Source organism: Podarcis filfolensis, assembly GCF_964270895.1.
Source record: "Podarcis filfolensis genome assembly, chromosome: 11".
NCBI classification, from domain to species: Eukaryota; Metazoa; Chordata; class Lepidosauria; order Squamata; family Lacertidae; genus Podarcis; species Podarcis filfolensis.
The window spans coordinates 25,236,934-25,249,963 of NC_139613.1; the positions used below are offsets into that span (position 1 = coordinate 25,236,934).

The following is a 13,030-nucleotide window of genomic DNA, read 5'->3' on the forward strand; positions in this document are numbered from 1 at the left end:
GCAAGGGAAGGACATCCTGGCCTCTGTCCCTACTGAAAGCACAAAGGAGGTTATCATTATGCAATCCTTCCCTCCCCAGAAAAGCTCCATAGCAAGGTGAATATTACCATGTCCCCAGATATTGATGAGAGAATGAGCAGATGCAGCAACACTGAGATTGAATTCTTTGTCCTACAAGGAAGAATACCATCCCAAAAGTCAGCTGCACGGAGAGTGAAAAAATGAAGGCAAGGTCACTCTGGCTGGCAAAAGGACGAAGAGCCAGTAAGATGCAGCAACCAGCTCCATCCCAGGAAGAAATCCAGTAATGGAAGATCAGTGCAAATGCCTGTTAAAATCTCTCATGCAGACATTAACAAACAGATCTTAGTGCTTTCCTTCAACTTGCTTTCCTTTGCACATGTTGCCTTGTACATTAATTTTTTTTAAGTCTGAGGACAGGGCCTGCAGCTTATTTCCATTCTATGTTCAGCACCTGCCAGCACCATTGTTGCTTTCAGAGTCAACTAAGAAACATCGTTGGTCTAGAGTGCAAGATAAAAATATATGGTTATCTTATAACAGGGAGAGAGATTCTGTTTTTCACACACACACACACACACACACACACACACACTACTTTTGTAGTGTGCCCCTTTCACCAAATACATTCCATACAACAATAGTAGAAGAGAGCAATGAATAAGCTTTTCAATTTATAAGTCTGCCCTGCAAGAATGAAGAAATATCTGTAACAAATGTGTTGTCTTCAGGAAAGACTTGCGGACTCTGAGCTTCAAAAAGTGGAAGCCAACAAACATATAACCTGGTCCCATGAAAACGTTCTCCTCAAGAGTATATGGGTAGTGCAATCCCTCCAAGTGTATAATACCAACAGGGAAACTTTGGTGCTTGTTTGAGCAGCAAGACCTTAACCGCCAGATTATTGATTTATTACGATTCTACCCCTCTTTTCTGCCAAGGAGCCCAGAGCATGCATTGCCCATTGATCCTCACAACCATCCTTGTGAGGTAGGCGAGACTAAGAGACGATGACTGGCCCAGGATCACCCAGCAGACTTCAAGCCTGGGAGGGGGATTTAAACCAAGATTTCCCTGGTCACAGTCCAACTACGACACCTCAATGACTCCTAGTGCCTAACCTATAGAATAGGGCAAGGCTTTCCTTTTGAGAAGTACTCTGAGCATGTACGGAGCGCGCTCCAAAGCAACCACAAGCCGTAGGGCTCGGGGTCTGATCCTCCACTCCCCGTGCTCTGGTGCTTTCCTTTCGGAAAGAAAAGAAGCAGCTATATTATAGCTATAGGCGCGAGAAGCAGCAGCAGCAGGCGGCGACGGTACTTTAGCTAGACCTCGCCGCCCCTCCCAGCCTGCTCTACTACTACAGCCACCATCCCGGGAAGGAGCGGCGCTGAAGGAGAACGAGGGCGCGGGCGAAGCCGACGAGCCCTTCTTCTCCCGCTTCCAGCGCCCCGCTTTGCCCGAGGAGACCGAGCGCTTTCCGCTGCCGTTTGTCTCCCGTCTCTTCCCGTTTGGCGCCGCGACAGCCCGCATCTCTCATAAACCCCCCCGGCGGAGACTCGACAAAGCACCGCCGAGCCAACCAGGCCTCTCTGACGCCCTCCTTGCTCTCCCTCAGAGGGCGCCTTCGCAGCGGCCGGGCGCCAAGAGGGGCAGAGGCAGGTAAATGGGGGCGGGCGAGCGCGCGGGAGTTTCTGTCAGGCACGGCCGGGCTGAGGAGGAGGAGGAGGCCTAGTCGCTGTGGTCGAGGAGACAAGCAGGCAGGCGCCTCCTCCTCCTCTTCCAGCCTTCGCGTGAGGGCAGAGGGAGAAGGGGGTGTCACACGAAGGCTGCCTCTTCCCTGTGGGTGTAGAATAAAGGGGCGCCTCGTCTGGAGGGGGCACAGCGGCCAGGACGGTCCCGCGAGGGAAGCCGCGTGGAAAGGAATGGCAGCGGCGTCGCCCTTCCCCACACGACCCCCTGTCAAACAGTAGGGGCGGCAGCAGCAGGAGTAAAAAATACAGTATGTGTGTGGAGAGAGAGAGATGAGAGAAGCTTTTCCCCACCTGTTTCGTAGGAAAGGTGGAGGGAGGAACCATGCTCCCTTTTCTACATGTATTTCATCTGAAGCGCCTTTTTGATTTCGAGGGAGTTAACTTGAAAGCGCATTTAGAATCGCAGCCTTGTTTTCTGGATTACGTTTCAGTCATTTGTAAGCGAAAAGTGCCTTTTCTTGAAGGTCCAGCAGTTGGGCAGGAAAGCATGCTGCTTCTTTTTTTGCGGGGGGGGGGGCACTACTAAAACTGTTAAATGCCACAGGGATTTATGATGCTTATTATTCTTAATTTCCATTTATAGACTGCTTACAACCTGAAGATTGCAAGGCAGTACAATAAATAAGAAAATACATAAAGAATATGCATTTACATAAATACCATAGCAATATAAATCAAGTCAAAAGAGCATTACCAGGCAGTATAATGTAAGATTTCAATTATCATAACAAACATTATTCATACAACCACTCACCTAATCTCACTCATCATCTATTCTATAGAACCAGTACAATCATTCACTACCTAAATCATTCACTATCTCTGTCATCGAACCATTCATAAATAAACCACTAATGCTCAATAATATTACAACCCACACACAGGCGATCCCTGCCAAGTACACACATGTAAGATACTCTCCCCATTTCTGAAGCACTGTTGGTGGAGAATTCCTACAGCTCAATTCTAAAAGGTCCACTAAGGCTGTATCCTATACCCACTTTCTTGGGGGAAGGAAACACTGAACACAGTGGGATTTCCCTTTGAGCAGACGTCTATAGTATTGTGCTCTGTGTGTGTGCTATGTAGTTTTATGTTAGATTTATGTACCACCTTTCAGTAGGCATGTTCATGGCACTAGCAAAATTACATCTGAGCAATAAGATTTTTCATGATGGAAACAAATACAATGTCTGCTGCTTAAATACACAGTTAGGCGTACTTCAAGATATTCAAGTTTTCTGTAAGCATTAGCATTTTTCATTGTATCCAAACATAGAAGAGCTAAGCATACTCTCCTCAAGCAGGACATGAGTAAACTTGACTAATAAAAGAATTTCATGAACTTTTTTTAAAGGAGCAATGCACCACAAACTCTGGAGCAAATGAGAGGACACATTAAATACATGTATGCATTTAGCATGATTTGTTTTTACTTTACAAATAACAATTGTTGGAGAAGAGTGGAGGTCAGGATCAGGACCACAACACTCAGGAGGGATAGTCCTTTCCCACTGTGCAATTGATTCTGATGAAAATCTCTCACACACACTGTTCCCAAGCTGCTACTGACACCAAATAAAAAGCAAATATATCAAATGCACATTCACATTTACCATACCATCTCATTTTGTCCTTGAAAGCTAAGCATCTTTTAGTGGCAGTTGAATTCCATAATTTGTTTCTAGATTAAATCCTTGTGGATTATGGGCCTCACCGGTTGGAGGAGTATGCTATGGTTGGTATGGTATGGGTGTGGGAGTTTACAGTCTACCAGAGGTTAACTAGAGGCCTGACTCTTACTGACTGTGCCAGGTGTTTAGCCTTGAAACACTGAAAAATAATGATATTTCATTATGTAACGTTTTGTTTTTGTCAATCATAGTTGACAAATTTGACAATGGGGACTAGAAATCTAACTTGTCATGGTTTAATATAGTTTAATACTTCAGGAAAAACCTTGACTCAAAGCAACAGTCAGAGGGAGAACATGTTGCTGCAGAGCAAAGCCACAATTGTTCTAAAGCAACATATTTCACCTGTCAGAAATACATTCCTGTAAGCAGTCCTATGGGACTGCTTATGTGAATGAAGAACTGAAGTTTCCTTTTAGCTTTGCAATCAGGTAAAGATTTTACACTGAGTTACCTCTTCAGGTATTGAAAACTTGAACATGGTGATGATGCGGGGGATGTGGTTATGGGGCATGATGGAAATTCAGCTGCACCCTGCATCTGTTCAAGGAATCTGCATAGATAGCAGAACTATTTGTTCAAATTATTTGGACCTGTGCAAAAAAACAAAACAAAAACAACCAAGAATATGACTGTCATTAATATGACTGTTCTGTTAATGGGAATAAAATAGAGAATAAACTTTACTTTCCTCAGATCCATTGTAAATTCAGAGATGGAGCAGGGGAGGAAAGTGGGGAAAAGAGCGCTAAACCGATTTCACAGGAACAAAGCCACTCCCGCTGATTTTGGTAGCGATACTGTGCAGAAGGTGCACATGAGGAAATGAATGGCAGCAAAACGCAGTAACTAATAAAAGTTAGCATAAAGTACTCTGATAAAACACAGGATAAAAGATCATAAGTAGTGGCATCAATACAAGTGGGGCTGAGTAGTATGTGCATTGTGAAGAGTCAAGAAGTGATTAATATGGATAAAACATCAGCTGATGTGGATTGACCCATAACTGTACATCAGAATAAAATGTAAACTTCTCTTTCTCTGAAAGAACTGGTGAAAAAACACAGAATACAGAAACATAATAAAGTATGCTATTTTTATTTGATTCTAACAGATATACAGTTCAAAGAACCAGAGTTAAGATGACTAGCCAAGGTCAGGGTGACATGCTTCGTTGCTGGAAGTGTCGAAAATACGTAGCTAATTCTGATTGCCTCATAAACGACCAAACTACAGATTTGGTCTTTGAAGTAAGTAAAAAATATATTGTTTCTTCTAGGCCATTACTAGAATATGTATTTATAATTTAGGAGTGCTGGAATTAACATGTTCAAAATTGCACAGTTTATATACTACTGAATTAAGAAGAACTGGGTTATGGATATTCACCCATTGGACAATTTAAACCATTTGTTTATCAAATGGAGCATTATTGATATTTTTAGTATTCTGAAGTACTCTTTCATAATTGTATTGTATTGTAGATGTCATATATGCCCAGTGCAGAAAATAGGGAAGTAAATCACAATACCGGTTTTGTGCTGTTGTACTGGATCTGTGTTCTCCATAGCCATGAGTTACTTTGTAGAGAGTGTGTTCAACTTTACAAATTTTCTACAACTCTGCAGCTCAAACTAGTGTAGTAAGTATTTATTTTGATTTGTAGTTATAATTCAGTGCTTATTAACTTGCTAACCCTAAAATTTTAGGAAAGCAAAAAAATTAAAGATATCCGCAATGCTAAATTGCCTAATCTGTATGATTTATAAGGATAGTTTAGAGAGATTCACCATTGCAGCAGGGAGCAGAACAAGGGCTCGCAAGGTTAAACTTCTGAAAAGTATAAATAAGCTTAAACTTGTAATAACTGTTTCGACTGCACAGGAAGATGAACAAAGGAGCAGTAGGCACCAGAATTATTACATTATTTTAAAGTCAGAAAAGAATCTGTTTGGCACAGACCTTTTAGGTGATGGGGTGCTTTTCACTGTGATAAAATAATTTCAACAACTATTATTGTTATTGCTATTGGTAACCCAGCACACTTAAATCCTATTGAAATCAATGTAAATTAAGAACACAGGTTTCTTTTGAATGCACCTATTCTCTTTAACAGTGCTGTTTTCTGTTCAGTTGCTTTCACAATTACTTAGAAGTGCTATGGAAATCCGTCAGATTAGTTTACAAATAATCGTGGCATTGGTCCATTGCTCAAGCCCGCTTCCTCTACAGCCTATCATTTCTCAACCCATTAAAGAATCTCAGATAGGGGAACTAGGAAAGAGGCCTTGGAGAGCTGATACTAGATTGAATGGGCAGGCCTGGGCTTGATGGACCGATGGTCTGAGACCAGGCATCTCCAAACTCAGCCCTCTAGATGTTTTGGGACTACCATTCCCATCATCCCTAACAGGACCAGTGGTCAGGGATGATGGGAATTGTAGTCCCAAAACATCTGGAGGGCTGAGTTTGGGGATGCCTTGTCTGAGACAGTTTCAGGCAGCTTCGTAAATTGTTAATATATCATCATAATTCACTAGCTAAGAAAATCATTTTCATTAAAAAATGGGAAGTTTAAATCTTGTCTTAAAAAAAAAATACAAAATGCATTTGTGCAGTTGCTGTCATTTTGCAGCATCAGTTAATTATCAAGCAGTGGTTTCCACTAGCTCCCCTGCTGATGTCTTTTATAATGCTGGTTCAGAGAGAAGAGCAAAGTAAAAGTGCACCATGCTGATTCTTCATCCGCAATGTAATGCTGTGTTTGCCAGGAAAGAAAATAACATCATTTTTTTCAGTTTTGTATTTCTAACTTAAACATAGACTATTGGGAACAGCTTTATTCTTAATCTGGATTATGAAACTGGATGATACATGCAGAAAAATAAATTCACATTGTTTTCCTTTCCTTATATAGCAACCCTTTAAAAATTTCCACCTCTTAATGATTTGAAATAATCTGTAAGGACAATCTGGACGGTGTTTTTGTATCTGCTTCTAGCTTAACTGTAGTGTCTCCTACACATTCTTCAGATGTTATAACATTATTCAGCATAACAGGGCTAGGCAAGCAACCCAATGCACTATGTGCAATCACATGGTTAATAAGGACAAACAGATGTCAAAAGTTTTGCATCTGTCCTACTTTGAAACCCAGTGCAAGAACAGGCAATACATGGCTTGTGGATTATCTGTACTTTTTACAGCTTTTTATGTGAATAGCAGGATATATTTAGGATTCCAGTTTTTACAGTGTCAAAAGCCATCTATTTCTCTCGTTGGACCAGTTTCAGCTAAGAAATAAGCCTTCAAATTCATCAAGCTTCTCCAGTCAAAAGGACAGGTCTGCTTCCTACACTTGTTATAACCAAGGCTTTGTGAATTGCACAATTTTTTCCACAATATGTTATCAGGCATAGAATTCAGTACCTCAAGTTTCTCAGGCTTAGTCTTTTTTAAAAGCAAGTGATTGGCCCTCATGATAGTGAAGATATGCTTGAAAGTGTGAAGGAGCATCTGGTGAAATCTCAGAAGCTTTCTGAAAGCAGCTGATGGGTAGGGGAGGTGGTTTTATTGACCTGCATAGTTTAAAAGGGCTTTTCTACACACACACACACACACACACACACAGAGAGAGAGAGAGAGACAGAGAGAGAGAGAGAGAGAGAGAGAGAGAGAGAGAGAGAGAGAGAGAACGGGCATTATTTTGTAGTACTTACGTTTTTTAATATAGAGTGTACATAACACTTAGGTCCTTCCATCTCCTTCCAATCATCTGACTGGCCACAAAAGCACCATGATGCAGCAAACGATAATAATGTGTCTTAAAGGTGTTTATTCATAAAGGTGGGATTATTTTTACACAATATTATAATTAACTATCAATGCTTTTAAAGTCTTCAGTACCATCCAACTTTTATGTTACATTAGAAGGATTTTTTTTAGCAATTCTCAAACATCTCGTGCTGGATGGGTAATAGATATCTGATATCTCACAAGTTGATTCTCTGTGACTTTTTCCAAATTAAAAAGAAATGTGGAAGTGTTACTTGATATGGCTGTGGAGGAGAAGAGGCTCAGTAAGGCATTGTGTCCAGAAATGCATACACCTACACATAATCCCTCCAAAGAAAGTATAGTACCCTATAATTTATCTGCATATTAGGTAGTCTGGGTAGTCTATGCCTGCAGTAGTAAGTTTAGAGGAAACTGCTCCCCCCCACACACACACATGAAGCACATGCTGCCCTTGCTGCAGGGTCTACTTGCTGTCCTAACTAAAGCATGCATGCACTGCAGAGGGCAGGGTTAGAAAGTGAGACTGCCATCAGGACTTTCTGATATGCACACGTTGATCTGCTTTGCAGAGAGAGGGGTGGGTAGACTTTTAAAAGAATGTTTATTTGTCCATTGCACCTTGCTTGTCTGACAAGGAGTCTATATACATTAAGAGGGTGTGAAGAGGAAAAGAAGCTGAGCTCCAGTAAACAGATCACAGTGCAGTCAATTTGGGTTTCAAAGAAAATGCACACATCTCTAAATATGTATCCAACTATGCCACGACTGGACCTAATGGTCAGGGGTCCTTTTACCTTTTTTATGCATCCTATAAGTCAATATATATTCCACTTGCTAGAGGGGTAAAGAGAGGGGAGAGTCTTGTCTCACTTTTGCAGAAGTCTGGATAAGATAAGAAACAGCAGGGCAGAGTCACTGTGAGTCAGATGGAACAGTATCTGCATTTATGTCAAGTCTTCTGTGCTTTCCAAAGGGTTTGCAAGATGTGGCTTCCTCCCACTGTCCCTGCAGTTTGGACAAGAGAAGAAACAGCAGGAGAGAGTCCACTGATTTCTTTCCTTCTCCACACTGCAGAACAAATCAGATAACTCTCCCAGAAACAGTCTGCAAATGATAGAAAATTTGGTGTTCAGTGGGAAAGAAGGAAAGTTTATAGCAAATGCTATCAGAGGCTGGTTAACAAGCCAGATTGAGGTTTGTGGACATGTATGAAACTCACAGTAGACTCAGTTTGGACATTTGACCGTCAGTAAAGTTTTGGTCACATTACCAGTCAAATATTTTCAACCGTGAGCTTCATTAGAACAAGAAAAAAGATACTTTAATTGCCTGCAGGTTTCATGCTTTTGATAATAACAAAACAAATTTGTTACATTGTAATGTTCCTCAGTAGCAGTTATAGATAATGACTTACTGTAACTTTTAATACATTTAGGTAAGGTTTCTATAAATGTGAATAATTTACCGAACATCTAGAACACCAGGGTCAAGCACCTGACAAGCCATGTTTAAGATTCATTTCTGACTGCATTTATGTAGCAATGGGGCCAGACATCTTTTTTTCATGCAATGCCCCTGTGAGGTGCAAAATATCTCCATATACGATACCCCATGGAGGCATATGCAGCCCAATTTCAACCTGGATCGCAGTTTCTGTTCTTTGTAGCTGCTCTAAGTAACTAACACTCTAAATTGATTTTGTGTGGCAGGGTGGTATTGTTTTGGTTTGTAACTATGGTATGTATTTTTGTGTTTTTATATTATAAACCATCCTGTGATCCTCTGATGAAGGGCAGTATAGAAATTTAAGAAATAAAATAAATAATAAAATAAACCTGTAAAGAAGAAGAGATGAAAATGCAACCACACCACCTTGAAAACTTGTTGTAAGTGCCTTACACACACACACACAGAGAGAGAGAAACAGATTCAAGGGACATACTTTACACCCAAATTGGCATGGATCCGGTTGCACCCAATCTGTCTATTATTAAGATCCTGGGGGGCTTCTGCTAACCAGAGCAAACATTACTGTGCCAGATGGACAAATAGTCTAATCTAGTATAAGGCAGCTATGTTCCTATTATCATTTACTCACATTCAAGTGGATTAAGTTAGGGCTGAGCCTTGTTTGGTAAACATAACTGAACAGGGATTCCCATCACATCAACACACAATATTAGCTCCCTTCCTTCCCTTCACCAGACTTTTCAAGCAACTTATTTATACCACTGGTAAGAAAGAAACTGGAGATTAAGCAAATAATACAGAGTGTGGAAGCTTTTTTCTTCTGCTTACCATTTTAGGACTTACATTTGAGACAGGGCTTAGCTACATTCTAAAATTTCATTTTCATATGCTGCAGTGAATTCAGTCTTGGGAGTGCAACTGTTGGCACTAAATTGTGATTATTTAGAGTGCACTTGATAAAGCTTTTAGTAGCATTTAAATGTCATACTGCAGTATAGTCATAAGATAAATTAAAATATTTTTCATTACTTTTCTTGTTTTTTCCTACTTTCTTTTTGTTACTGCCATAGTAAAATAAAGCCAAGGCTCCAATAATTATATGTTTTAAAGCCAAGTATTCTTCACAATATTGTTTTCAGTATAAAAATTTGCCCTGCTCAAAGAACAATTATTAAAATTAGGTAAGTTTTTGTTTGAAAAATAACAACAACAAATTATGGGGGGAAATGGAATTTAAAGTACCAACAATGTGAACTGATTTTTCCCCCAGTGATTATACAAGTGTTATTGAACAAGTAGGTTTTCTCAGAATTAAGCATGACCCCATTCATTTAAATTGTGTTAGTTTTAAACATATTTTTTTATTATTCTTGCAACCCTTTTATAGTTTAGAAACTAGTACCATTATCTTTAAACTAGTTAAACAAGACTGATTAAACTGAAACACATTTTTATTACATTAGTAACAATGAGACTAAACTGGCTTGGGTCTATAATTTGTCAGTTCAACTGCTTTCGGAATTGGGGCACGTATCTGTAACCCTAAACCTTTTAATTTTCTCATGAAATGCTGTATTTATTTGAAACAGTTTATTTGCTATTTTCTGTTTACACATTGCACAATGCCTGTTTTCAAGAAAGAAAATGGCAACATTTATTTAAACAATTACACAACTTGCTTTTATCCGCCATTGTGTCCTAAATGTATAGTGTATTCTTGGAAAACCTTATAATACTGATTGCATAACTACCATCATAACAATATTAATAAAGGTTTAACAATAATCTGTCAGGAAAGAATTTAACCACAAGATTTGAAACAATTTCCTAAACTTTTTCACTATATGCTTGAGAAAATCCTCATTTTCTAAGATGGTTAAGAGACGTCAGCTGTGTTCCATCATCTTTGCAGCTAGGCCATTACAGTAGAAACCTTCTCTAGGCAGCAGTCTTATCTTGCTGGTCTGTCTTTTTATTGCAGGATCAACAATATGTGTTTTAAAACTATCAAATACTTACTGTCTTTTAGGGCAAGCCCTCAAAAGGTAACATAATAAAAACATCAAAAGGTGCTAGGTATAGACACTTGTTCAACCTGGTTGAAAGGGAAATAGGTTGATGGGCCACTAATTAGAAGGAGAGCTGGCATAAAGGACACATTTGCCCGAAGGCAAGGAGGAAGGAATAAAGAATGCAGGAAATGGAAACAAAGGAATTGGTTCATGGCACTGGAAGTGGAAATATCAATGATAGGTATTTTAAAATAGAAAGTAGGTCAGAATGTTATTAATATATTGAATCTTAATTCAACAGGAACCTCACGCTTCTACTGCCTCTCAGGACATCTGTAATGTATGGCACATGAACATAGAAGCACTTCCAGATTGGGTGACTCGTATAATAGAAAATGTATGTTCATTTTACTTATCTCGCATAACTTTTTATAATTCTATGCAATATTCTATAGAAAGTAAACAATATCTAGGTCTTTATAAAGCACCTTAGAAGTACAGTTATATCATTACATATTTTATAGTTATTTAAGTAGGTAAATGACTTTTCAAATGCTTATAATAAACAAGTCATTGTGTCAACTCTGCTCTTGCCATATTTAGTATGCATATCAACACATCCAAAGTTTCTGTAAAATTGTAATACATAATGCTATTCCCATACTTCGTTTGGTGTCATAAGTCCTGAAACTTCAGTAAGGTTTCAACAGATGTAAATGGGCTCTTCTGCTAAAAGACTGATTTTGATTTATTGGAAAGAAAGCACCATGGCCCCTTTGAAAGATGGATAGAAGCTATGACTACTTTTGCAACATACAAACATAGATTGTATGGAATACATTTATAAAAAGCACAATGACTTGTTAATAATTTTATACTCATTAGAATCATGGTACTACTTATATACCCATATATTGCATTGTATCACAGTTTTAAGCACTTTTTTCTTTTCTTTTGACTTTTCTCCACATTTTTCACTCTACTGAAATTTTTCAATAAACTATATATTAACAAAAAGATTTGAACAGACTGACTTCTGCATAGGATTGTAGTTTACAAGACTGTTCAAAGGTTACCCTTACCCTCCCCCTCAAAGTTCCATGTTAAATATATGCCTTACTTAGTATAAAACTAAGGTCTCAAAGTATTTAGGAATATCAAATAACCCTTCAAAATGATTACATTAGTACATTGCCTTTTTTCAGTCATAAAACAAATGTTTACATGCTTTTCTGCTCTGTTTGAAAAAAGATTTATGTCTTATCTTCTGGATTACAAATAATTAATTGTTTGTTTCCCTCCACATTATCCTCAGGCACAGTGGACAACTGGAAAGCTAAACTGCCCATTCTGTGGGGCCCGCCTGGGGGGGTTTAATTTCGTCAATAATACAAAATGCTCCTGTGGCCAATTTACAAACATCCATCTTTGCAAGAGGCGAACTGACTACCAAACAGTTAGTTCAGTTACATCAGCAATATCGCCACTGAAGCACTTGTCTCTTTGTAGAGTTCATTCCGACTTTAACAACGAAATATGGCAGAGTGTGACAGGTGGATCTTTGGAAGACAGAAATCAAAGACTTCCATGTGTAGCCAAAAATAACAATGGCATTGGACGATTAATGGAGGCACTTTGCCTAGAGGTAAGATCAACCAACTTTGAGGTGAACAGTAAAAAAATACACTTCAAAGTGTCTAATCCAAAAACAAGTATTTCAGCTTCACTGGCTGTGAATGACAAATACACTGTAAAAGGTTTTCATAGAAAATCACAGAGTTTAGACATGAACTTCAGAGAGAAGCTTGTTTTGCTGCCTACTTTATATGGAACTTCCACAGCTAAGAGACCTGTTTTCTCCAGGCAACATGAAGCACAGCCTTTTTACACAAAGGGTTGCTTACAATTAAAGTCCAGCAGAACACATAATTTTTTTCATTTCCCACTTAAATCAGATGCTGGTGAGCTTCCAAACAGTTTTTCAGTTACTTCTTATGGTGCATTTGCACAAGAAGAGGCAGAGTTTAATCATGGTTTAAAAGCTTCCAAACAGTATCTTGAGAGCACTACTGCTGACCAGCAGCTGTTCCTGTCTTCATCAGAGAGCACTACAGAAGAAGATACTGTGCAGAAGCACATCACACCTCTTGGTCTTCTTCAGCCTTTCACAACTATTGATCAAAAATTGAGCAAGAGAAAAAGGAACCGACTGAACAGTTTGAGGAGAAAGAAGAGGTGGCCAGAGAGGTGGCCTCAGAAGCAGGTATGTACAATAAAATAG

General features: G+C 39.2%; 1 protein-coding gene across 5 annotated transcripts in view; it reads left to right on the forward strand.

The window, feature by feature from the left end:
* The first annotated feature begins 640 nt into the window (after positions 1-640).
* Positions 641-13,030, forward strand: part of RNF180 (ring finger protein 180) — a 54,332-nt gene continuing 41,942 nt past the window's right edge. For 2 of the 5 annotated variants that reach the window (XM_083576170.1, XM_083576173.1), the window contains exons 1-4: positions 641-1,683; positions 4,584-4,719; positions 11,051-11,146; positions 12,065-13,012. In XM_083576170.1, the coding sequence (XP_083432296.1) occupies positions 4,612-4,719; positions 11,051-11,146; positions 12,065-13,012 (1,152 nt within the window). In that variant the 5' untranslated portion in view covers positions 641-1,683; positions 4,584-4,611. Of the gene's footprint in view, positions 1,684-1,887; positions 1,991-4,583; positions 4,720-11,050; positions 11,147-12,064; positions 13,013-13,030 lie in introns of those variants that run through there. The other 3 variants (XM_083576171.1, XM_083576169.1, XM_083576172.1) reach the window with 3 other exon arrangements.